The sequence below is a fragment of the Carassius carassius genome, chromosome 5 (genome assembly GCF_963082965.1).
Source record: "Carassius carassius chromosome 5, fCarCar2.1, whole genome shotgun sequence".
NCBI classification, from domain to species: domain Eukaryota; kingdom Metazoa; phylum Chordata; class Actinopteri; order Cypriniformes; family Cyprinidae; genus Carassius; species Carassius carassius.
Window position 1 is genome coordinate 19,016,440 of NC_081759.1, and position 25,344 is coordinate 19,041,783.

A 25,344-nucleotide genomic window follows, 5' to 3' on the forward strand; every position below is an offset into this window, starting at 1 on the left:
AATGGCAAACACGGCCCAATCCGTGCCTCAGGGTATGCTTGATTTCAAAGAGCAAAAGTCTGGAGAAAGTGATCCCAGAATGAGAGGACAGAGGAGGAGTGAGTGTGTGGGTTCCCTGTATGGCTCTACTGAAGAGAGACGCATCAGAGGCAGGCGCTACCTTTTGCACCAGGGATAGTGATAAAGTTAATCTGAGATCAGTTTTTGGGGAAGGGGGAGGATAGGAGAGGGAAAGAGAGGGGTGGGGATGGAGAAAGGGTTTGAGACTTTCAAAAGAGGAAAAAACGAAGAACAAGAGCAGAATGGTAAAGAGAGACTGGATAAGAGAAGGGGTTAGAGCTGTGGACCAGTGAAGGGTGGCGCTTGGTAAGTAACTAAAGGGAAATATTGAAACTAGAGCTGTAAGCACAAAGAGGATTTCTGAAGAAAATGTCAGGCCTTTGGACTGAACCCCAATTCCCTAGATAGCAGCCCTCTCCATAGTTAGTGCACAGTCCACTGCATCTCTTCAAGGGCTCTAGGGCCCACCCTAGGGGCATTTATTTACAAAAGGAAACACAGCAGAAAAACATTGTTTTATTTGACTGAAAAAAAGGGAGAAGAACTTGGGTTACCGCATTAACATGAATCAACTTGGACACTCTTAAGTATGTGCGTGTGTAAGTAAATCAGTGCTCCCCCTCCTGTCTTACTTGGCTCCCTGCACCAATTAAGGACAGCCTCATTTGCAATAGCTCACTCAACCCTGAGTTGGTCTCTAAATAGGGCTCATTTCCATAGATGCGGTGGCGAGATAACAACAAAAAGGGGGGAAATCATTGGTGTATCCACGGTGATAGGGTCTGGGAAGAAGATGGGAGTGAGATCTGAGTCAGACTCAGCATTGTTTCTAGGAGGACAGTGGACGTAACTAGATACTGGAGGAGGCCAGGATGTGTGAAAGCCGACTGGACGGACGCAGACTCCAGATTCCCAGTGACCAATCCCAGTGGAGGGTTCCTTTACACCTTGTTGCTTTGTTGTGCAAATGCAGCCCATACTCTTAACTAAACTAGTGCACAACCGTAACAGAGAATTTGACAAAGAGTGCAATGTGGTCCCAGGCTGAATGTTGGACAGTTGAATCATCTTGTGCTGGAATGACCAGACACAGAAAAAAGAAAGAGTGAGTAAGGACAAGGAGGAGACAGCAATCTGTATCTTTTCACAGTCATGTCCCTCTATCGTTGTAATGAGATTACTAATAGGGTTAATCATTCAATGTCTTGTCTTTATATTTGTCCCTCATTCTTTTTCATGTTGACCATGTTGACAGAAATGTTGTGGTTATGGAATAGGTCAACCAAGCTGAGATAATTCTGCATCTTTACAACCAGTTTCAGTCCTACCAAAAACAAGAGATGGTTACGAGCTTGGCTATGAGCGTTAACTCCACTGTCTGGGTATTGGAGTCAAGTGCCTGATAAAATGTAATCGCAAACTCTCAGCTCCATCAACCACCTGCCAACCAAACCTGGCAGATCCAAATCAGGCTGACCTAATTACCATAATGTCATCAGGTACAACAAGGACCTTTGGAGTCATCGAACCATTTCCGTGGGAAAGGGCTCAAGCATAATTGGACGCACTAACACTATAGTTGCTTGCTGGTGGGTCCATCAGGCCTGACCCTGGAAGCTGGAAAAAGCCCTGGACTAGACCCTGGCTGGGTCATCCAATATCTTAATTTTCATCCAAAGCCCCTTGATGCATCCAATACCAAACATTTGCCTTGCCCTCATTTTCTTTCCTTTACTCAACAATGTCAAGCCCCCTTAAGGTAACTCAAACCTTCTCAGAAAACATCTCCCTCTCCTGGCCACACAATGAGCCTCCTTCAGCGTTCCTTGCTGTGTGATGCACAGGGTAGATCAGGCTACCAGCTGCCCAGCCAGTCTTTTTTGCTCTACCTACAGAGTGAGGTGATTAAAAAAAACTTTCTTAAAACCCCCACCTATCCAAAACACACCAAATCCCTTAGCAGCTCTCAGTGTGACCTTGTCTTTGTAGCCCACCCCTGCTTTCATGCCCTGGTAACCCCTTGGCCCTCTCTCTTCAGATTGGCACAACTCTCTGTGTTGCCGATCCACCAGTGAACTCTGTCTACTGCTGCACTCTGGGAGGTTATGCTGCCCAGAAGTAAGGCCGCTAAGGAGATGGAAGTTTTAAGCCTTGGTTGGACAGAGCTGTGCGTGAGTCTGTGAGTGTGACTGCAATGCCAGGTTTGGCACGTGTAGCTTTCACCTGTAGGCGTGACAGGGATAGGCCAGCACTTCTGAATGTGATGAAACCAATTAGGCACGATGCTTTTTTATCAGCCAAACTGTTGCGTTGATCTGGCTGGATAAACTCCAGCTGGATGCTAGCATTTGCCTAAGCTCTTGGTGAGGTCTCTGCAGTGGCTAGTCCCTAGTGTGAGCTGGGTAAAACACACAACTACAAGTATGGCAACAAAAGAGGAATAGTTAGAAGAAGGCACAGCTAAAAACAGAAAAGGCAATAGGCAAAGGTAACCCTGGTGAAGTAAACAGGTTGCATGGTTAGCTTTATCAGAAAGACCATGCAGGTTGTTATGATGTACCACTCAAGTTTTGCAAGTTCACGAGCTGGGCAAAAATAAATGAGGAGCTAACATGGAGGACCTCTGCTGTTAACATCATTAACATCAACATACAGTCAAACATGGTTTGTGTCAGATGTAATTTTATGTCCACTAACAATAAAACAATGTCATTAAACAGAGAAACTTCATTACCTTTGCAGCTTGGGGGGCATCAAGACTAAATCAATTTCATGCAAAGCCTTGGCTGCTATTTATTTGTAACATTTTTTTCAGTATGGCATTCAAAAGAATTTCACATAATGGTAAATACCATTACTCATAACACATATCACACACTTTTACAACAATATTACATGTCAGTGTTCATATAATCATTAACACTGAATTAGTATCCATGGCACGAGCCAATGGATTATACAGACCCAGGAATAAGTAAAGATGTCAGCACCTGCTTTGTTAACAACATGGCATTACAGGCCAGATGTCCTTAGGGAGCAGAACAGAGAGGATCAAATGTCATCACTACAACCACAACACAATAAGAACAAAATATGAGCAATGAGAAACTTGTAGAGACACAGGCACTGCTGAAAGATGGCATAAAGGGGATGCTGGAAGTGAACACATGGCAGTTTGTAGAATAGAAACATGCAGTTCTAGTGAGACATTGGCATAGTGCAGGATTATTATCCAAATGGAGAATAATGGGGTTTTGCGATTATTAAATTACACAGGGAGTGAGTAAATAAATGTGGCAACACTATGGTATAATCATAGGGATTTTGACAAAAATATGACACTCAAGCTAAAATTCCAGTAATAGGACACAACTGAAACAGCGATGGAACTTTTAAGCATAACGGAGTTATTAGAGTGCAAACAGAAGCTGGACTTCTCTGTGAAAAGACAATAACAGATCATCTGTGTGACATATGCAGTTACACTGAAACAAAAATGTCTAAATATCTGACAATATCCATGCAGACTCTTCTCCCCATCAATAGCAATAATATATATAACCTCTTTAGCTAATCTCCCTTAATGGATTCTGAGCTCCCTGTTAACACCTTCCGCTGGGATAGGGTTTCATAGGGACAGCTTGGTAACTAGAGAGTGAGTCTCTATACTATATCAGTCACTTCAACATTAGAGCCATTCTGCAGGGAAATGGTATGGGAATGAATAGGACAAGCCCTGGTAATCCAATTCCTTATATGTATATGTGCTGACTGTGGTTAAAAAAAAGTCCACAAAGACTGAATGTTAAAATTAGTATGTATCTGTGCAACACATTTATATTACCCATTTAGTTTTATATTGAGAAAGGGCATGGTTTAAGTTTAACAATCTGTTCTCTTTGGGAAGGGAACAGGTATTTAAAGAATACACTGACAGTCATTCGCAAGCTATTAAAAAAAAAACAAAAAAAAACAAAGGTTATTTGTGTATGGCTTGCCTTAATGTTAACAAATGACAACAAAAATATCTTCAACTTCCTTTAAACCTGTAAAATGTTTTAAGATTTAAAAATAAAAAAATCTAAATTAAAGTCAAAGTCAAAATTAAATATATCAGCTTATATAATAAGACAACAATAAGCATATCTACTCAATAAAAATTTAATTAACTTAATTTTCACTATCATTGGTCCCCTTGGGTTTTCCTTCTCTGTAACATAGGCATAATAATCAAATGCAGATTTATAATCCAACAGCCCATTATCTGTTTTAAACATCAGTGAGAGTATGGCACCTACATAATTCAAGGACTCTTTCCACCAGAGAGAGAGGTGACTAGGGGATTGCAGTTGGTCTGAGGTCATAATGGGGGAGCTGCGTTTGTGAATGTAAAGTGTATGGCACCTACATAATCTTTAGAGGGCTTCAGGATTGTAGGTGACCCTGTTGTAATTCAAGCAGAAAAGAAGTGGCTGGTGTTACAGCTGGAGTATAGGGTTCACATTCTATATGCCCCCACTCCCCGCCAGAACACCATCCAGCCATCCCATCTCACGGCCTTAACACTATGTTAAGGGCACAGGAAGCCAAAAGACCTAAGGTGCCTGTCTCTCCCTCTCTAAGGATTCAAAGGCTACATCTAAATATTTTTTTACCTAGTATTCAGTCTTTTTGATATATTTCAATGATTTATTTATGATTTATTTATTTCACGTTTACATAATTTATCATTTTAACTGATGAGCAATATAAATTCATTGAATCATTCAAAAATGAAACCATATAAGGAATCATCTTCCACGACATGGAAAGACAGTTACCTGCTCAAAAGACATTGAAAAGACATGGACATCTGTCTTTTTAGATTCTTTCTTTCTTTTAGGAGGGGGCCAGTTTTGATATTGATAAAGTCATTTGCCCATATGAAAGGATTGCACACGGGTACACCTGTACCTCTCGAACCATCAGATTTATCCATGCTAAAGAGCTGCAGCTCAACTCACATAATTACCAAAAAAGTTTCCTCCGCAGTAACTTTCAGTTTTACCCCTCAGCTGCTAGAGGGCAAGATATTCCATACTGCACCTTTACTAAATGCTAAAATACTCTTTAGAGTAGAGGCATGTATATGGTTGTGGGTAATTCCTGAGACACACACAAAACAAGAAAAGTCCACACATTTTTTTGTCTTGTATACACACATCTACAGAGCAGTGGAAGTTAAAAAGGCCTTTTTAATCCTGATTCAATGTCTCTTTTTAGGGACCATTTTTAAATAAGCTTGAAGCTGCTGGAAAACCAGACTGACAGTTTTTCTTTGTCTTAAACATAAGGCATGCTAATTTGTGCTCTGTTCACAGAATTCACATTGATGGCATCCCAGTAACTCTGGAAACCAGTCATTTTTTCCAAACAGTGCTCAGTTGTTGCTCTCTTTTCTGTCACTGTGTTTTGGGCACCACCAAGATTTCATCTCCATCCCGTATACTGTAGGAATGAAGTGCTCGTGCTCCATATTTCATCTCCTGAGGCTCTAATGGATAGCCAAGCTGCCGGTCGATATAGAACACACGTATCTTGTTTGGAGGTAGCTGGACCACGGACCTCAACTGCTTCTTTAGGTCTGCCACTGTCTGATCCAATCTGAGCTCTAGGGGTTCTGTCTGGTCCCCAAAACGCATCGCTACCTGGACATGGCAGAGAGGGCGCAAATCCACCTCCGCAAGTGGGGCTAGGCGGCCATAGCGTGCTACCAAAGTGTGATACCTGAAAAGAGTGGACAGCAGTAAGAAAAAGAGATGCATGTTAATTTATCCCATGCATTTTAGTCAAATTATCCCCTTTTAGTTCAAACAGAAAGACTGTCAAAAAACCAAGAATGGGAGAATGAACAAAAGCTCTGCTCCAAAAATCTAGTGAACTGCCTAGCTAGAAAACATTTTCAATCAACAAAAGTATACTGACAAAAAAGGTTGTTATTGCAGATAGTAAGCAGTTACATTTTGCTTACAAAATAACTGTAAGCAATACTGATAAAAAACAAATAGATTGAATAAAAATTATTTCGATTTTTTATACTTGTTAGAGTATTTAATAGTGTTCCATGGATGGTGCAATATTTTAGGTCAACCGGAAGTTAGCATCAACCTGGTTCTCTCAACAAAAAAAGCTTGTCCAGAAGTTAAAAAATGCTAACTTATTCCTGGGTTTTAGAATTCCTTTCTATGGCACCCCACAGTAAGCTCAGCAATATGCTAACCCTATTGGAAACCCTATTGGAATCAGTTCGGAGTCATACTTTTACATCCAGCAATCTTTCTGCAGAGTTGCTGCTTATGTGGATTGCTCCAATTGTTCCAGTTCAGTCAAAAGTGAGGTTTCATGTCATAAGAGTCAACTTCTTATGTAGATTAACAAGTCAACTAGGATTTGGAACAGAGCTAATGATCTATGATATATGCTTGCAAAACCTGGTATGTGTACATTTGCAGATGTCTCACCCGTTAAAGGATTAGTTCACTTCCAGAATAAAAATTTCCTGACAATTTACTCACGCCCATGTCATCCAAGATGTACATGTCTTTTTTTCTTCAGTCGAAAGAAATTAATGTTTTTAAGTAAAACATTCCTGGATTTTTTGCCATTTAGTGACTAAAATTAGAGCCAATGGGTTGAAGGTCCAAATGGCAGTTTTAGTGCAGCTTCAAAGGGTTCTACATGATCCCAGCCAAGGGTCTTATCTATCAAAACGACTGGTCATTTTCTAAAAATAAATAAAATGTATATACTTTTTAACAACAGATGCTCATATTGCACTAGCTCTATGGTGTGTGTCCATGGCTTCATGCATTGCGTGATCACATTGGATAAGTCATGGGTGATTAGTTATTTGTGTACTTTGGTTCAAAAAGGTAGGGTACGGCAAAAAAATTAAATCTCCATCATTTTCTCATCCAAATTCAAAAACTTTTTTTTTTTTGTAAAGGGCATTTTACTTTTTTGCATGTTCGCTTTGTAAACACTGGGTGGGTACTTCTGGCTACATCACGTGTGTGTGACTAAGTAATGTGTGAGGTCAAACTAGTGCAAGATGAGCATTTGTGGTTAAAAAGTATATACTTTCTTTTCAACTGAAGAAAGAGGTGAGTAAATTATCAGGAAATTTGTATTCTGGAAGCGAACTAATCCTTTAAGATGTGTTTTTGGTGAAGTGGCCAGCCACATGGTCAGGAATTAATTGTGCCATCCCCTAGAAATGAGTTTTTGCAGGGTGGGACCTCTGTATATGTCTGTTTCCATCAAAAGTGTCAATTACCATCAACTGTTTAAAAAAGACAACTCCGTTATACAAAAATAATGTCAGTGCACCATGGAAGTGACCAGAGATTTGTGTGTGTGTGTGTGTGTTTGTGAGAAGATGCAGTTGTGTATTTGTGTACCTGTTTGTGAAGCACAATGAGTTTTTAAACCGTGAGAAAGTTTTCACCACCACCCCGTTTACCCTCCCTTCTTTCCCGTCTTGCTGAAGGATTGTGGGAAAGATAAGAGGAGATCAGCAGGAACAATTAAATAAAATCTCCACAAAAAAGTCTTTTAGCTTTAGAGGGCTACAGTAACCGACACAGCCAATCAAAGTAATTTCCCCAGCTTGTCCAGAAAAGTCTCCCCACAAAGCAGAGCCTGAGCCTGGGTAGGTGCCTGTGGCTCCCTGCCTTCGCCATGGGAATACTGCCCCCTCTATACAAAGTGCCACTCTGTCTGAGAGAAAGAACAGTTTCCATCAAGGGTCTCATTTAGTGTGGCTAAGCTCCTTAAATGAAGGCAAATTGGTGTTCGCTGTGATAACATAGCTGCCTTGGATTCCTTGAACAGTACTTAGATCAGTCTCGGAGATGGGACCGGACAGTCGCCACCATGCAGTGCACCAGGTTCATAGTAGAGCCCTACAGTGAGTCTACTGTAGATACTGCCGTTGTTGATGCCCTCAAAAGACATCATGATCTGTTTTCAGGTAGATAACGGGCACAAAATCACAATAAGCTCAAAATTTAGATACCTAGAACTTAACATGGGAACCTGTCTGTTTGAAAGGTGCAGCAGGAGCACAGAACCACACCACATAACTGCCATGTGTGCTTTACCATTTTTAGGACTGACGTTCATTTTGAACAGTTGAAATCAAATCTGTTTTTAAAACAGTGTAGGCATTGGCAATGACTAGTATATCAACATGGGTTGCTATAGTAATGATGTAGGTGGTTACATGAGACCAAGATCATTGTTTTCTTTTCCAACAACTGAGAGTCACATAAGACAAAATACCAGTCAAAAAAAGTGATATTTCTGTATTTTACACATACGTTAGTGTCCAAAATATCCCCTATATGTTTGGGACCCAATGCTACTGAGGACATTAGCAGGTCCAGGTCAATGTTGTCGGTTGTGAAAGAGTGAATTAAAATGAATTCAGACATAGCTGTAGACACTACCTTGCATTCCTTATGACACTAGGTGTCCTGAGTGACAATAAAAAGTACTTTGAATGTGAACTGATTTCTCAGACTAGAATACATTGGTCTAATTTCATTAATTTTTCAGTCCTGTTAAAAAATTATTAGTTAACTAATAAAATAAAATAAAAATGTATTTAAATTAAATAAATAAATTTGCTGCCTGTTTGAAGAAAATGTTATTAACTCTTATTAACAAGTTATCAAGTCCAGTAAACCTAAATGTAGTCACAACTTACCACTATACCATTAAATGAATAAAAACTGCAGTCCATAAGTTTTGCCTCTTTGTCGCCATCTCTGTTTGAAAACCTGCAATTGCAGCTGTTTGCAGAATTATCTTCATTACGTGGGTTGTGTGCCGGCACGGCTCCAGCGCAGATTAATCTAATGTTTTGAGGAGTATGTGTAGCTGTCAGTCACCGCACCAGTGTAAATACTGTACTTCAGAATCACAGATTCTAGCCGATGTCTTGGAATATATGTCCCAAATAAAATTTTCACCGTATATTGTCATCTAAACAAGTAAGTAGCAAGTCTGCCACGTTTGTTCTGACCAACTGAGGAAAAAAGCATTACAATAAATCACACTACAATGGAGATTAAAACTAATGATCAGTTAGCTCATATCACATCAGACCATGCAAATTATTATTATTGTTATACTTTATTCTCAAATGATTAATATTAACAACATAAGCATTGCCTATAGTGTGTATTAGCATGTAGATTTAAATTTCTGTACAGTCTAATCTCTAATTGTCATACCATTCGAATTTCATATTAAGAAATTCTTTTAACCCAAAAAGCTAATTATGTTCCCTTCGAATTGGTTTTCTTTAAAATACAAACCTTGTGTAGGCTAATCCCAGGCTATATGTAATCAGAAGCACATTTAAAACTGGAATATAATTTAATTTCATTCACATGTGTTTCATAAACATCCTTTCTGAAATACAATCTGCCATCAAAATGATACATTATTCCAGCTGCTGTGAGAAAAGGCTATAATCGATCCCCCACCTGCAGGATCCTCACATGCGATAGCCTACTGGCCGGGAAAACTTTTTATGTTTACAGACGTGATCTAATGATGCAGCAGCATGCTCAAATTTCCTGCGAAAACCTACCACTACCACTCAAATGAGAAAACATTATTATAAGCTAACCGTTGTGAATCGGCTAAAGTAAGGCAATAGTTTTGAACACTGGCTGGTTATGTACTTGCTCAAATACTGATTTTTAACCAAAAAAAGTTACGGACTGCAGCTCTAAAACGGCAGCAAATGCATTAAATGCTTTAATGGGAACTTTTCTACATGTTGTCTATGAATCCTTCTATCTTGACATCTTTAGCATTGACATCCACCATGATGGATGCTAAAGAGCCTGGTTATGCAAACCACTTATTTTCTTAAATTTCTCATTGTCCGTAAGGAGTGACGCACTTAGATTTTCCCTTTACATTGCCCTTCTTACATCCTTGTAGGCTCCATGTTGTCTTTCACTGTCAAAATGTCAACAAGGTCCCAGGCTATGGTTACTCAAAGACAGTAAAGACCAATAGCCTCTTTCATTTTCTTCACACTCTCCTTCTGTCATCCCTGTCTTTGCATCCCTCCCCTCTGCTATCATTCATTTGTTTCCCATTCCTCCAAGGGAGGATCAACATGCCCATGGCCACAGCTCAGGTTTAAGTTACTCATTCAAAGGCTGTTAAATATATAGAGCTCCTTCATCTATTTAACGGCCTCTAGCTTTCTTACATACACTATAACAAGTGTATCTCACAGCCTTTTAATTAAACTAAAGCTGAAGTATTTAACACTTTTTTTGTTAATAGGACAGTACAAAATTTATTTTAGTGCACATGAAGTACTTTTGGAAGGATATACATAGGTAAACGGCGCTAAACAAAATATATAGGCCTGATCTAGAAAAGCGTTGTGTGCGATCAAGTAGTGAAAGGCTTGAATTACACAAGCCAGCACTCAAATCTTCTCAGCTTTATAAAGATAACAGTCCCATGCCTACTTATACCTAAAGTTTATGTCTAAGCAACCATAAATGTGACTAAGGTTACTGTGAAATCACTTTGAAAGTCTCTCAAATGGTTCTAACCATGCTATCACAGTTTGAGTCTCATATATTAGGCTGAATGGGTCCCTACACCAATGAGTCCAACGGTGTGTTTGAGGTCAGGGAGGCACAATTTCTTTCTGTCCATCTCTTTCTCTGTTTCTCCGATCTTTGTCGTTTTTTTCTGAGTCAGTAACATAGCCTAAGCTCTGATCTGTGCCCAAAGGGTGGGGGAAAGAGCAGGCCGGGTTCAAAGAGGGGACAACCTTAACCCATATCTAGAGTTTACCATCTACTTCTACACCTGCCCTTTCACCCTCCAGTGCCAACTCTCATCTAAACCTCATCCCTCTGGGAAAATGGCTTTCCCTCCAGAGAAACAGACAGAAAGGGACAGAGAGAAAGAAACAGATTATGTGGATGGAGTGAGGAGGTCAGAATTGAGGGCCAGTGTTCCCTGGTTTTAGTTTACCTAGGTGTTGAAAAGAAAGTCTATGAAGAAGTGCTCCCGGTGGGCACAAGAAGAAATAAATGAAAAATCAAGTTGTTAAGGAATGGTTCACCCAGTCATGAAATCTTTCTCATGTCTTTTGAAATATGTTCGATTTTCTTTCTTTTGTCAAACAATGAAAGTGAATGGTGACCACAGCTGTCAATCAAAATTGTATTCAGATTTCCAATAAATAACTGCATACATTTCAGTGTGATCTTCACTATTGCACAGCTTCAGAAGACTTAGTGAACTAGTTGTATGAACAACTTCTATAAGTGGTCCCCATCTACTTTCAGTTTGTTCCCTTCTTTTAATTGAGTTCAATCATTTCCATAATTTAACTAAATCTGGGAACAAACAATTGTTGTGAGATTCTTAATTTGTGGTTTTTATGTATTTATGCTATGGCATTTAGTTTTTAGTTTCTCCTACAAGTCATGTGTGGAGCAATGTTATCATCTGTGTAAGAAAGGGTTACCATTCTTTAGTATCTGGTACTTTAGACTGAGACTACTATTTCTGAGAAAGGCCCATTTTAACCTCATCTCTAGTTTCTGACTTTCTATATCTGGAGCAGGAACTGTGTCATAACTGTTTAGACAACTTAATCAATTCACTAGGTCTGAGAGCCATTCCAGAACAAAGGCAACAGCATCTCCATCGCTTAATGGAAAAAACTGGAGAAACTGAGTCAGGGACTTCATTCCATCCCCTTTTAAAAAAATCCTCCAGCTAACTCAATCCCCCCCAAGCAAATGAAAAGGGGCAGGAGAGAAGAACAGGGAGGGAGGGAGGGGGATATAAGGAGGGGAAGAACGAATAAAGCTGGCACCTTGTGTATCGATTTTCTGATTGGAGTATTCCAGTACAAAGGCGTCTTTGAGGAGGAAGAGAGTGGACACATTGTCTCCCAAAGGTTAGAATACCCTGCTGGAAGCTGGGGCTTGCCGCAGTGACTGCAAAAGTCTGCTGCACATTCTCCCAGGTTAAGTGGAATGGGGTGTGCTAAGAACGTGGGTGATCCGTTTTATGTGTCTTTGACCTGCAAAGACCCTTAAAAATATCCCCTGAAATATCCCCAAAAAACAGAAGCAATGAGGAAAAGGGGAAAGCCAGAAGACATAAGGGATGGGAGAGTTAAAAGTCACCTGGATAACTGGAGACACCAAACCAAAGAAAAGGAAGTAAAAGGAAAATAGGCTGGAATGTGTGGATGGCCAGAGAGAGAGAAAGAGAGAGAGAGAGAGAGAGAGAGAGAGAGAGAGAGAGAGAGAGAGAGAGAGAGAGAGAGAGAGAGAGAGAGAGAGAGAGAGAGAGAGAGAGAGATTTTTATGCTAAACCTGGCTGGGCTCCCGAAATGTTACGATTTTATTACATAACTGCAAATAAAAAACTTCAGGACTAAACTAACCTTTAATGTCTGTGGAACAACTGTATTTTTAAAAAAAAAAATCACAAAAATGTATCCTTTCATTGGATAATAAGAATTTAAAATGGGGGAAATATCATTATGAAATAAATGATTTCTCTAATACACATTGGCCACAATTAATGGCACCCTTTTATTCAATAATTTTTGAAACCTTCATTTGACAGTTTAACAGCTCTAAATGTTCTCCTATAATGACTAATGAGTTTGGAGAACACCTGACAAGAGATCATAGACCATTCCTTCATCCAGAATCACTCCAGACCCTTAAGATTCCCAGCTCCATGTTGGTGCTTCTTCTCTTTAGTTCACCACACTCAATTACTGTAGGATTCAGGTCAGAGGACTTGAATGGCTAAAGCAGAAGCTTGGTTTTGTGCTCAGTGACCCATTTTTGTGTTGTTTTGAGGTTTGTTTTTGGACTGAGTCAGTCACTTACTGATTTTTTATCTGTTGGTATTTGATAGAATCCATGATGCCATGTATCTAAACAAGATGTCCAGGACCTCCAGCAGAAATATAGGCCCACAACATAAAAAATACAGCAGTATATTTCATTGTACACATGGGGTACTTTTTATCCCTGTTTTCACCAAACCCATCTTGAGTATTTGCTGCTAAAAAGCTCATTTTTTAGTTTCATCTCACCATAGAAGCCAGTCCCATTTGAAGTTCCAGTCATGTTTGATAACTGAATATGCTTTAGTTTGTTTTTGGATAAGCCAGGATAATTTTTCTTTGGACTCATTCAACGTTTTCTGACCTCGAGACTCAACTATTTTCTGCAATTCTCCAGCTGTGGTCCTTGGAGAGTCTTTAGCCACTCAAACTCTCCTCCTCGCCTTGCATTAGAACAATATAGACACACGTCCTCTTCCAGGCAGATTCATAACATTTTATGTTGATTGGAAAATCTTAATTATTGCCCTGATGGTGGAAATGGGAATTTCACTGCTCAAGCTCTTTTCTTAAAGCCACTTTACTAATTTGTGAAGCTCAATTATCTTTTGCTGCACATCAAAAATATATTCTTTTGTTTTTCTCATTGTGATGGAAGATTAGGGGAATTTGGGCTTTGTTTTCCCTCCTATTTATTTCTGCGAAACAGGAAACCATTGCTGGATAATTTCATGTTCATAATCCCCCTGGAGTGCTCAAAATTGTGAACATGAATGGGAATATACTTTAGAGATATTTTAATAAGAATTTCTAGTGGTGCCAACAATTATGTCCAATGTGTATTTGAGAAAAACATTTATTTCATAATGATATTTAGCCCTCATTTTAAATTCTTATTATCCAATGAAAGGTTAGATTTTTGTGATTTTTTTAAATAAAAGAACAAAAGGATTAACAACACAGATTCATTTTCACAGCCGCCTTTGATCATATTTACCAAGGGTGCCAATATTTTTGGCCATGACTGTAAATTACAGCATAAGACTTGTTCAGTAAAATCACTGTATATGAACAAGAAACTAGTGCTCATTATAGTCTTAATGAAATTAAAATTCATCTCTATTTTCTGAATGCCTATTATGAATCTTATTTTGAACTGATTTTGCCATGTTGTTACATCTTAATCCAAATATTCTAACTTGATCTTCCATTGAAACAACAGAACTCTGCCTGCTGACATTTGCTGGACTAATAATAATAACATTAGTTATGGGTAACAATTAAGACCCGAGTCTGCAGGTTCATAGACATAGACACCACTCATTTGCTTAGACAATACATAGACACCACTCATTTTCTGGGATGTACTGTATATAGTTCTCTAAAGAAACAAAAAAGAGACTGAGAGAGTTGTGTATATGGTGGTGTAAGGGGTGCAAGGAGAGTCACCTTTGAGGTAGCTCGTCCTCAGGGCAGTCCAGGTGGTAGCGGATGAAAAAGCGCTCTGCATCCTCTCTTTCTCCATCAGTGACAACACTGCCGTTCAATACATTCACGTGAGGCAAACTTACAAAACAAAGAAGAAGGACAAGTTTGTGTGAGGGAGAGAAACAGAAAGAGACGTGGAATATATGTGTCTACCGTGATTTGTGCAATCATTTCCAACAATACTTAAAAATGGCACTTTTGTGTGCGTTTACATACTGTGCTACCATAAGATAACGTCTCTCCTGATCAGTGTAGGGCTGCAGTAAAGGAATACCCATCAGTCTGACTTCTTGAAGCTTTGGGAAGAAATTCAATTTCTCAATGTCCTCCCAGCGACTTAACCCTAAATAACACAACACCTACATTTTTGTTAATAATCCATGAAAGTGGATAAAAATAAAATCCAAAAATAAAAATTTGGTCAGTTTTGAATTACTCAACCACGTCGTTCCAAACACATTAGACTTGGGCTCATCTTCAAAACACAAATGAAAATATATTTATGAAACTTTGTCCCTCTCCATGCATCCAACCCTTTGACAGTTAAAGCATCAAAGTTTTAGTGCAATGTACTTTAAATGGAGGGACAGAAACCTCTCAGGTTTCATTGAAAACAAAATTTGTGTGTTTTTAATATGAACAATTATCTAATGGTTTGGAACAATATGAGGGTGAGTAATTCATTTTTGGATGAACTAACCCTTTGATACTACATGATTATTAGGTACTTAAAAATATTTACAACCCAAAATCACAGAAATCTGTTGACTTACTGAATATCAGAAGAAGAAGAGTAGAGAGCTACAGCGACAGGGAAAATTTTTATTGAATAACGGCTTTAATTTTGGTCTTTTCCTCATGAAAATCTATTGTTTTACCTAAGAAGACTTGGAGAACGGTGCACGAACCATGTGGACCACTTAAGTTTTAGCTTGTGATGTTCTCCATTTTGTTTAAATTGTAAGTTAACCTAGATAGTAAATGTTAAATCTGCAACTACCTAGAAGTGTGTGTCTGTAATGATATTCTTTCTACAGAGATGATTTTCATGCAATCCAGCACCTGCGTTGTGTAGGTTGATGCTGCGCAGATTGGGAAAAAGTCTCTGTAGGGAGTCCTCAGGCTCGTGGATACACGAGAGGGAGTTGTTTGCCAGGATAAGAGACATCAAGCCTGGATACATGAGGCCCAGCTTGCGCACCTCCACCCAATCCTGCAGCTGGTTATCTGTGATATGCAGCAGGCGCAGGGACGGGCACAGCCTAGATGACACACTCACGCTCTCATACTCGTTCAGACACAAAAACAATTCCTCTAGCCTACATACAACCACAAGAAAAAGAAGAAAGGTTTTAGTGCATGACAAAACTACCCATTTTCGCAACTAGTGGTGTTCAACAGCACAGTGCTAAAACTATATCTACATTTTAATAGAAAATGCTAAAAAAACAGTTAGTTTTTGTTTACGTAATATATGTGTGTTTACTGTGTATATTTATTATGTATATATAAATCCACACATGCATGTATTTAAGAAAAATATGTCATGTTAATATATAACGTATATTTACATATACATTTTATGAATATATATACACATATAAATACACAAAATATATACTGTATGTCTGTGTATTTATGTGTACATAATAAATATAACAGTACACACACATATATTATGTAAACAAAAACCTTTTTGGATGCAATTAATCGTTTGACAGCACTAATGAAAAACTGCACAAGTAAATCATAAATGATGTATACAAACACATTAGATGGTTCAGACCAAGGCACACACACTTACTCTGGGATCTCTCGTGTAAGTGCATGCACCATGTCCCAGGTGACATGCGTGTTATTGAGCACGAGGCGGCGGAGGCCTGAGAATGCTTCAGCAGCGCTAGGCTCCAGACTCGACCCTCTCAGTGGATTCATACTCAGATTGAGAAAGTCTAGGTTAGGGATGTTACAAAGGATCTTGCTTATCTACAGAGAGGAGAGAAAAAAAACTGACCAAACCCAAGCAGTTTTTCTTGTCAAGCCTGTGTCAAGTAGCAGACCTTGATATCACTGTATTTTTTAATGTTATAGTCTAACATAAGCGTAAAAATAGCACCTTAGCAAAAGTAGTTTGTAAAGAATAAAATAAAGGTATTAAAATGTATTAGTTACATGAATAAAAATGCATAAAATTTGCCAGATTGTGCTGGGAAAAAAGCTGTTCCAGACAGACATCCCTTTCAAATTAAACAGCATTCTGATTGTCAACAGCAAATTTGTGTGAAAAGAGATCTGATCTAAATCTGTCTATTATTCAAAATTTCATTTCACATGGATTCCTATGGAAATTACTGGTTCCCTTTCATAGGTCACTTCGATGCTGCGGTGACGTCACCACGTATGGGAACACCTTCGGTGTGACGAATGTCTGAAGCCCTATACCATCCCGCCAATCTTATTGGCCAAATAGCGCGTGGCACCGCCCAGCATGCGTAAGCATATATATACCTGGTGCCGCGCGCCATTTACCTCAGATTTCATTCCTTCAGTACGAAGCGAATCTTCTGTGCCCTATTATCTCGCGTTCTCAGCGATCATCTACGAGCAGTATACTCCTCTCCGCGGACGCGATGAGTCAACGAAAGGTAGGAGCCGTATGATGGGTTATCACGAGGAGGCACTTATGAGAGGTTCGTTGCAGCCTCTCTACAGGTTCTCTCCTTGATAGCCTATGGCTACAGTAAAATATGCATACACTTCCCCTGTGCACTAACGCCATTAGGAAGTATCCGCGCTCTGGAGTGTATTTTTTAGTCGCCTCGCGTCTAACCCCCACCGTTTCGCTTCTGCGGTCGCCGAGGCCCCGCACGAGGTGTTGGTTAGGGGCGATATGTGCGGCTTGAATATGAATACAGTGATGCACTGGAGTTCCATGTGCTCGCTCTCCCCCACTCGAGCGCGTTAATCAACAGTTTTGCTCTTCAAATGGTGGATTACGGCTCACACAGCCGCCGCGTTTTCGCTAGCGGCTTGGCCCGATGTTATCTTGTTGGATTGAATCCTGCCGTGGATACGCTTCAGGATTATATACAACGAAACGCAGCGAGTTTGACGCACACGCTTTTCTTCATGTTAATATGCCAGGGACTATGCCCTTCACTGAGAGCGCTGTTAGACTGCTAATGCACATCTACCCTCTCACTGCAGTCCCCATACTCTAACTTTGACTGTCTCGCAGCAAGGGCACCTCGAGCGTCATTGAACTGAGCTATCATTCGCGCGCCCCCTCAGACACTCTGCACAATCCAGTCTTCAGAGTTTGAGGGACGGCGCGGAGGCTGGCAAAGATGGCCAGCGTATGACGGTTCACACAGCCGCCGCGTTCTCGCTAGCGGCGTGGCCCGATGTTTATCTTGTTGGATTAAATCCTGCCGTGGATACGCTTCAGGATTATACACAACGAAACGCAGCGAATGTGACGTATGCGTTTTTCCTTCATGTTTGCTTAGGACTGTGCCCGCCTCCAGAGAGCGCTGTTGGACTGCTAATGCACATCTAAGCCTCTCACTGCAGTTTCCACACTCTAACATTTGACTGTCTCGCAGCAAAGGCTCCTCGAGCGTCATTTAACTGAGCTATCATTCGCGCGCCCCCTCAGACACTCTGCACAATCCAGTCTTCAGAGTTTGAGGGACGGCACGGAGGCTGGCAAAGATGGCCAGCGTATGACGGTTCACACAGCCGCCGCGTTCTCGCTAGCGGCGTGGCCCGATGTTCATCTTGTTGGATTAAATCCTGCCGTGGATACGCTTCAGGATTATACACAACGAAACGCAGCGAGTTTGATGCATGCGTTTCCTTCATGTTCTCTAACATTGACTGTCTCGCAGCAAAGGCACCTCGAGCGTCATTGAACAGAGCTATCATTCGCGCGCCCCCTCAGACACTCTGCACAATCCAGCCTTCAGAGTTTGAGGGATGGCGCGGAGGCTGGCAAAGATGGCCAGTGTATGACGGCTCGCACAGCTGCCGCGTTCTCGCTAGCAGCGTGGCCCAATGTTTATCTTGTTGGATTAAATCCTGCCGTGGATACACTTCAGGATTATACACAACGAAACGCAGCGAGTTTGATGCATGCGTTTTCCTTCATGTTCTCTAACATTGACTGTCTCGCAGCAAAGGCACCTCGAGCGTCATTGAACTGAGCTCTCATTCGCGCGCCCCCTCAGACACTCTGCACAATCCAGCCTTCAGAGTTTGAGGGACGGCGCGGAGGCTGGCAAAGATGGCCAGTGTATGACGGCTCACACAGCTGCCGCGTTCTCGCTAGCAGCGTGGCCCAATGTTTATCTTGTTGGATTAAATCCTGCCGTGGATACGCTTCAGGATTATACACAACGAAACGCAGCGAGTTTGACGCATGCGTTTTCCTTAATGCTTGCCAGGGACTGTGCCCTCCACCAGAGAGTGCTGTTGGATTGCTATGCACATCTAACCCTCTCACTGCAGTCCCCACATTCTACATTGTTTGCCTCGCAGCAAACTGTGCTTCGAGCAGCATTGGATTGAGCTGTAATGCCAAACGTTCCCTCAGACACTCTGCGCAATCCAGCTTTCAGAATTCGAGGGGCGATTCAAGGGTCCTGCACAGACGACCCATTTATGACGGCTCGCACAGCCGCCATTTTTCGCTAGCGGCAAAGCCCGATGTTCAATCTGTTGGCCTAATTCCTGCTGTGGACACGTTTCAGGATTATACACAACGAGACGCAACGGCTCTTATACATACACTTCCCCTGTGCACGAACGCCACGAGCTTTTCGTGCCCGGATATTTTAACATGTATGACAGCGTTGCAGGAAGCGGAAATTTTGAGACCGCTAGTATGGTCTCGGCCGTGTGTGAACGCTTGCCCGACATTTCTCTATGGGTGTTACGCACGATTTATCATGGATACACCATTCAGTTTCAATAAGGCCCGCCTCCTTTCCGCAGAATTCTTTCCACGGTGGCGAAGCCGATGGAAATAGCGGTGCTGCGACAGGAGATGTCAACTCTGCTGAGCAAAGGGGCTATAGAGGAAGTACACCCCTCTCAGATGGAGGCGGGGTTTTTTACAGCCGTCATTTTGTGGTAAAAAAAAAAAAAAAAAAAAAACACTGACGGATTACGACCCATTCTGGGTTTACACCATCTGAATCTTGCACTCAGGAAGTTCCTCAGATTCGCTTTAGAGAGCAAAGCGTATCAGTATTTCTCAAAATGCATGGATGGATCTCTGGCCCCGTTGCGGCACCAGGGCGTTCGTGTTTGAACTATTTTAGGCGATTAGCTGGTGTTTAGCGCAATCGCAGACTCAAGCACACTCTCATGGGGATCTTGTGCTGAATCATTTAACAGCCTGGGCTTACGTATGGAATGTTTCACCCCGTTGTCTCCGCATTGGACGATTCCGGTGACACGGCGATGTGTGATGTCGCTTAAAAATATGTATGTCAACCGAATTCTCCTGACTGAATTCTCCTGACCGGAGTCCGGCTGGGGATTTGCGCTTCCCGAGAGACTGTCACGACGGATGTGTCTTTGACCGACTGGGGAGCTGTTTGTCAAGGGAGTTGGCACATAAACAGGTTGAAATTACTGGCTGTTTTTCTGGCTCTCCAGTATTTCTCGAATCTGCTGATCGGCCGTCATGTGCTGCTCAGATCAGACAACACAGCGGTTGTGTCATACCTGAATCATCAGAGAGGATTATTCTCTCGCCCCCTGTGCAGGCTGGCTAAACATGTTCTTTGTTTTCAGAACTAAATTCTATCGATCCGAGCTGTTCATGTCCCCGGACGTTGGACTTGGAGCGAATTTGCTATCCAGGCAGACTCTGGAGCAAGCGGAGTGGGGATTGCACCCCCAAACGGTGAGTCTCCTATGGCAGATTTTCGGGGAAGCGAAGTGGAATTGTTTGCGTCAAACACGACTGCGCATTACCCGCTTTGGTTTCTCCCTATGCCCTCCAGCACCCCTGGGCTTGGATGCATTAGCCCACAACTGGCCCAGGACCAGTTTGTATGCGTTTTCCCCCAATCTGTCTGATTTCGGCGATATTACGCAGAATACGGGTGGACAGGGTGGAACAGCTGCTGCTGGTGGCTCCGCGGTGGCACACACACAGCCGTGGTTTGTGGATCTGATCAATCTGTTAGCGGGCTCTCCATGGGAGATTCCCCTCAGACAGGATTTATTATCACAAGCACAGGGACTGATTTGGCACCCGAGGCCAGATCTATGGAATCTGTGGGCGTGGCCTCTGAGCAGAGTGAGTTCATATGTCCCGGTCTTTCTGCTGAAACTACCGAGACTATACTGAATTCTAGAGCAGCTTCTACGAGACGCTTATATGCTTTCAAGTGGAGACTGTTTACGGCCTGGTGTGAAACTCATAATATGGATCCAGTTTACTGCCCAGTGGCGTCAGTACTGGAGTTCCTTCAGGAACGTTTTTCGGATGGAGTGACACCAGCTACCCTAAGGTTTACATGGCAGCCATTCAGCTTACCACGAATATATAAATGGTGCCTCAGTGGGCCGTCATCCACTGTTTCTCGTTCATACAGGGTGCGCGACGGCTGAGGCCTTTCCGCCCCGTGCGGGTCCCTTCATGGGTTTTTCCATTGTGTTGCATGGTTTATCAGGGCATCTGTTTGAGCCCTTGGAATTGTTCCGGATAAATCCTGACTTTTATAGCACAGACTCTGTGGAAGTGTTGTTGCGACCAAGGCCTAATTATGTCCCTAGGTCGCATCTATCCCTTTTCGCTTTCAGCAGGTGGTCCTGGAGGCTTTTTCTCCTGCTGCGGCGGAGTCTGGGGATCTAAGTCTTTGCCCTGTGAGAGCGTTAAAGACTTATGTGGATCGTACTGCCCCATGGCGTGAGTCTGACCAGCTGTTTGTCTGTTTTGGACATAAGAATAAGGCCATGCAGTTACGAAACAGCGCATGTCCCATTGGCTGGTGCAGGCTATTTCCTTGGCCTATGAGGCGCGCGGGCTCGCTTCGCCCTTAGGAGTAAAAGGTCATTCCACGAGAGCAGTGGCTTCTTCTCAAGCCTTTCTCAGTGGATCTTCTATGGATGATATCTGTGCTGCGGCAGGCTGGTCCTCACCGAGCACTTTTATCAGGTCTTACAGTCTGGATGTGAGGATGGCTCCTGGCTCCCGGGTTCTCTCCGCTTGACCAGATGCTTCCTTGGATCCAAGCTATCAGGTACGTCAGGCGTGATGGTATAGCGTTCCCATACGTGGTGACGTCACCGCAGCATCGAAGTGACCTATGAAAGGGAACATCTCGGTTACGTATGTAACCTTGGTTCCCTGAATAGGGAACGAGATGCTGCGGTTCTGGCCGTGCCGTACCTTGATAGCTTTCTTCTTCGTCATGAAATCTGAGGTAAATGGCGCGCGGCACCAGGTATATATATGCTTACGCATGCTGGGCGGTGCCACGCGCTATTTGGCCAATAAGATTGGCGGGATGGTATAGGGCTTCAGACATTCGTCACACCGAAGGTGTTCCCATACGTGGTGACGTCACCGCAGCATCTCGTTCCCTATTCAGGGAACCAAGGTTACATACGTAACCGAGATGATTTCAACAGTGAATTTTCATCAAAAAATGGTACATGTGACCCAAAAATGATGTATATGAGTTTGTTTCTTTATCAGAACAGATTTGGAGAAATGTATTGATGGACATTAAGTGATTTACTGAAGTCATGTGGACTACTTGTGGATGTTTGTATCAGCTGTTTGGACATTCATTTTGACCGCACATGTTCACTGTAGAGGATCCAATGGTGAGCAAGTGATGTAATGCTACGTTTTAAATCAAATATGTTCCGATGAAGAAACAAACTCATCTACATCTTGGATGACCTGAGGGTGAATAAATTTCAATTTTTGGGTGAACTTTTCCTTTAATACTTGTTTTCTAACAACATCAGAGTAGTGAAATCTGATTAAACTTAATACGTCTCTATACATTAACCATAATTTAATGCAGTAATACTTTTACAGCATTTTTTAAACCTTGGCTAATCTTAATTTCTACGCATTATAGCATTTTTTTTTTAATTGCATAAAATAACATTAAAAGTGTTGTTCATTGTTAGTGTATAATACCTAATGCATTAATCACTGATAATTCTAATCACTGAATTTAACTGAATGGTACAGTGAGTGTTACCTTACTGACATTCTTTGTGCTATATACACAAATGACATACAGCGAGACAAAACCTGTGTGACTCAAACACATTTTTCTCACCTCTCCCCAGTCTTTTAACTGGTTGTGAGAGAGGTCTAGCTCAACCACATGTGCACAGAAAGTGGCCACCTCCTCCTCATCTCCAGCCTCTGTGATTCCACAACCATCCAGAACCAGAATGCTGGGTAGATTCAGACGATCTTATACACACAGAGGGAGACATAAACTGCCTTTAAATAACCAATTAATGTATAGATGAATTTGAAGAAGTTACAACCACCCATACAGGTTGACACAGCTCTCAGCCTTATTCCTTAGCTTAAAGTGTTTACAAAAGTGTTTTACCAGAAAACCTTTGAGTGTGTTGAAGAAAAAGCACAATATCATAAAAAATGTTTCTTAGAGCAACTGAGAAAAACCTGCAATGTACAGCCAAAGACTTGCAAGATGACCCGATGAAAGGAGGAAAACCATTTCAATGCAGTGTGTAAGAAGAACAATAGACAAGTATGGCCTTCATGTTGAGACATCTTGCAGAATACCACTCTTGTTCAAGAAGAACAAAAAGCCAACTTGAACTTGATAAAATTCATTTGTGTGGACCTGTGGAGCTCTGGAGGAATGTTTTATGGAGTGATGCGACCAAACTGGAACTTTTTGGACCCATGGTATGTATGAAGGACATCATGGATTCTTTAAAGTGTCAGGCCATTTTGACAAGAATTGTGATGCCTTTGGTGCAAAGACTGAAGCTGATGATCAATGGACTTTCCTGCAGGACAGTCATCCCAAAGTACACATCCAAATCTACTACTGCTTGGTTCAGGGATCAGTCATAGAATGTACTTGAGTGACCTGTTCAGTCTCTTTTTTGAAGAAAGCAGTGGCAATGTGAAAACCAAAGATTATCAGTGATCTAGAAGTTTTTCAGGCGAGGGATGGGCCAAGTAGTAGTGAGGTGACAGAAGCTTCTAAACACTTACAGACAGCGTTTATTGGTGATTTTAAAGAATAAAATATTCTGCACAAAGGGGGTTAAAATAATTTTGAACATCAATGTTTAGAGCAAATTTAAATTTTATCATGATTCATCAATGTTCCATTCTCAGAATCACTCAGAAGAGTATTAACAAACTTTCTCTAATACTTTACTGATGCCTTTGTTGAACTGATTTCATAAAATGTTGTTCTGCGCAGCAAAATGTCTTGCAGGTCAAGGGGGTGGAATTATTTTGATTGCAACTGTATTTACAGCATTTCACTTAATATCTTCAGAAAATCCTTAGATTTTGGCCCTAGAATACATTACTATAATGAAAACATTGTGCTCTTCAACAGGCTCAGCAAAAAAATAATGTTTAATGGCAATAACCACTGTGTCAGGATCCAGATTGTTTCTAACACACCCTCTTTAACTAGCAGGCTTAGCATTTCACCTACGGCCAAAAATAAACTGACCTTTGACCGGTGAACCCTGGGGACTTGACCGGATCACCACTCCAACTCCTGGCCCACGGCAGTATGGGAAGTTTTCCGGGCTGTACTTCTCACTGATCACCTGCACTAAAGTGCGTCCTTCTGTCTCCTCTGACTCCATCTCACCTCTCCTGCCACTCTCACACCTTCAGCTGACCAGACACAGAGGAGTAGCGTGTGTTTAGGTGAAAAAAATTAAACAAACAAGTTTATCAGTTATGTCGACAAAGTGGACAGGCATGTGCTTGAAAGAAACAATTTACGAGGGGTCTCTGGAACTTTCAACCAGGGCAAGGATTAGTACAAGTTTCAAAGAGCTGATATTTAGGTCAATAACATTTAACGTTGTCCATGATAAAAAAGGAAAAATCATCTAAAAAAAAGTAGTAAACAAAAACGTGCAGAGTCACAGAAATTTGCTATTCATATTCATGTTGGTTTTATATAGTTTTTAAAAACTTTACTACAATTTACACAAACAGTGTAAATTCAATTACTCTAAAAATGTCAAGTAAAAGGTAAGAAAAAACACCTTGAATACCTATGGTGTACACTCCAAATTGGTTTTTAACATTTGATTTAGGGTATAAAAAATTATTTACATTTTTTTTCTGCTTGTTAACACTAGATGATTTTAATTTTGTGGACCAAAGCACTTTCTTAATATATTTTTTTCTAATAAATAATAAAGGATTAATAATAAAGGACTTGCATTTTAATGTATTTTTTTAATAAACTGATAAGACAAAAAAAAAAGAGTGTCACGTCACTGACCCTTTGTCACATGCACCAATGTTCAAATAATCAAAACACAAATACTACACGCTAAAAATCAACTGATTTCAATATTAAGAGACAATGTTACAATGTTTAAGCCAAAAAAGTGAAATCTTTTGACTCACATTTGATCTGGAGGTCAAATAGGAGCACACTGATGGTGGGCTTCCTGCCAAACAGCATCCAGGGATGGATCTCTTAACCTGCGGCCTCGTGGGCCAGGGCTGGGGGTGTCCCACAGCCCCTGACTCAAGAGAGGAAGAAGAGACAGAAATGGACAAATGAGAGGATTGCACATGTGTCACATGGAAAGCTTGTGGTCACAGAACAATCATTCGTCTATCCCTTTATGATGCCTAGACAAATGTGGTAACA

At 41.3% G+C, this 25,344-nt stretch overlaps 1 protein-coding gene across 1 annotated transcript in view; it reads right to left on the reverse strand.

The window, feature by feature from the left end:
• LOC132140196 (alpha-tectorin-like) overlaps nucleotides 1-25,344 on the reverse strand; it is a 47,580-nt gene that overhangs the window by 19,434 nt on the left and 2,802 nt on the right. Inside the window, exons 2-9 of the mRNA XM_059549004.1 lie at nucleotides 25,095-25,217; nucleotides 24,175-24,344; nucleotides 22,777-22,916; nucleotides 16,263-16,444; nucleotides 15,521-15,777; nucleotides 14,675-14,801; nucleotides 14,420-14,536; nucleotides 5,505-5,826 (exon numbers count right to left, since the gene is read on the reverse strand). Of these exons, the coding sequence (XP_059404987.1) occupies nucleotides 5,505-5,826; nucleotides 14,420-14,536; nucleotides 14,675-14,801; nucleotides 15,521-15,777; nucleotides 16,263-16,444; nucleotides 22,777-22,916; nucleotides 24,175-24,313 (1,284 nt within the window). The 5' untranslated portion in view covers nucleotides 24,314-24,344; nucleotides 25,095-25,217. The remainder of the gene's footprint in view (nucleotides 1-5,504; nucleotides 5,827-14,419; nucleotides 14,537-14,674; nucleotides 14,802-15,520; nucleotides 15,778-16,262; nucleotides 16,445-22,776; nucleotides 22,917-24,174; nucleotides 24,345-25,094; nucleotides 25,218-25,344) is intronic.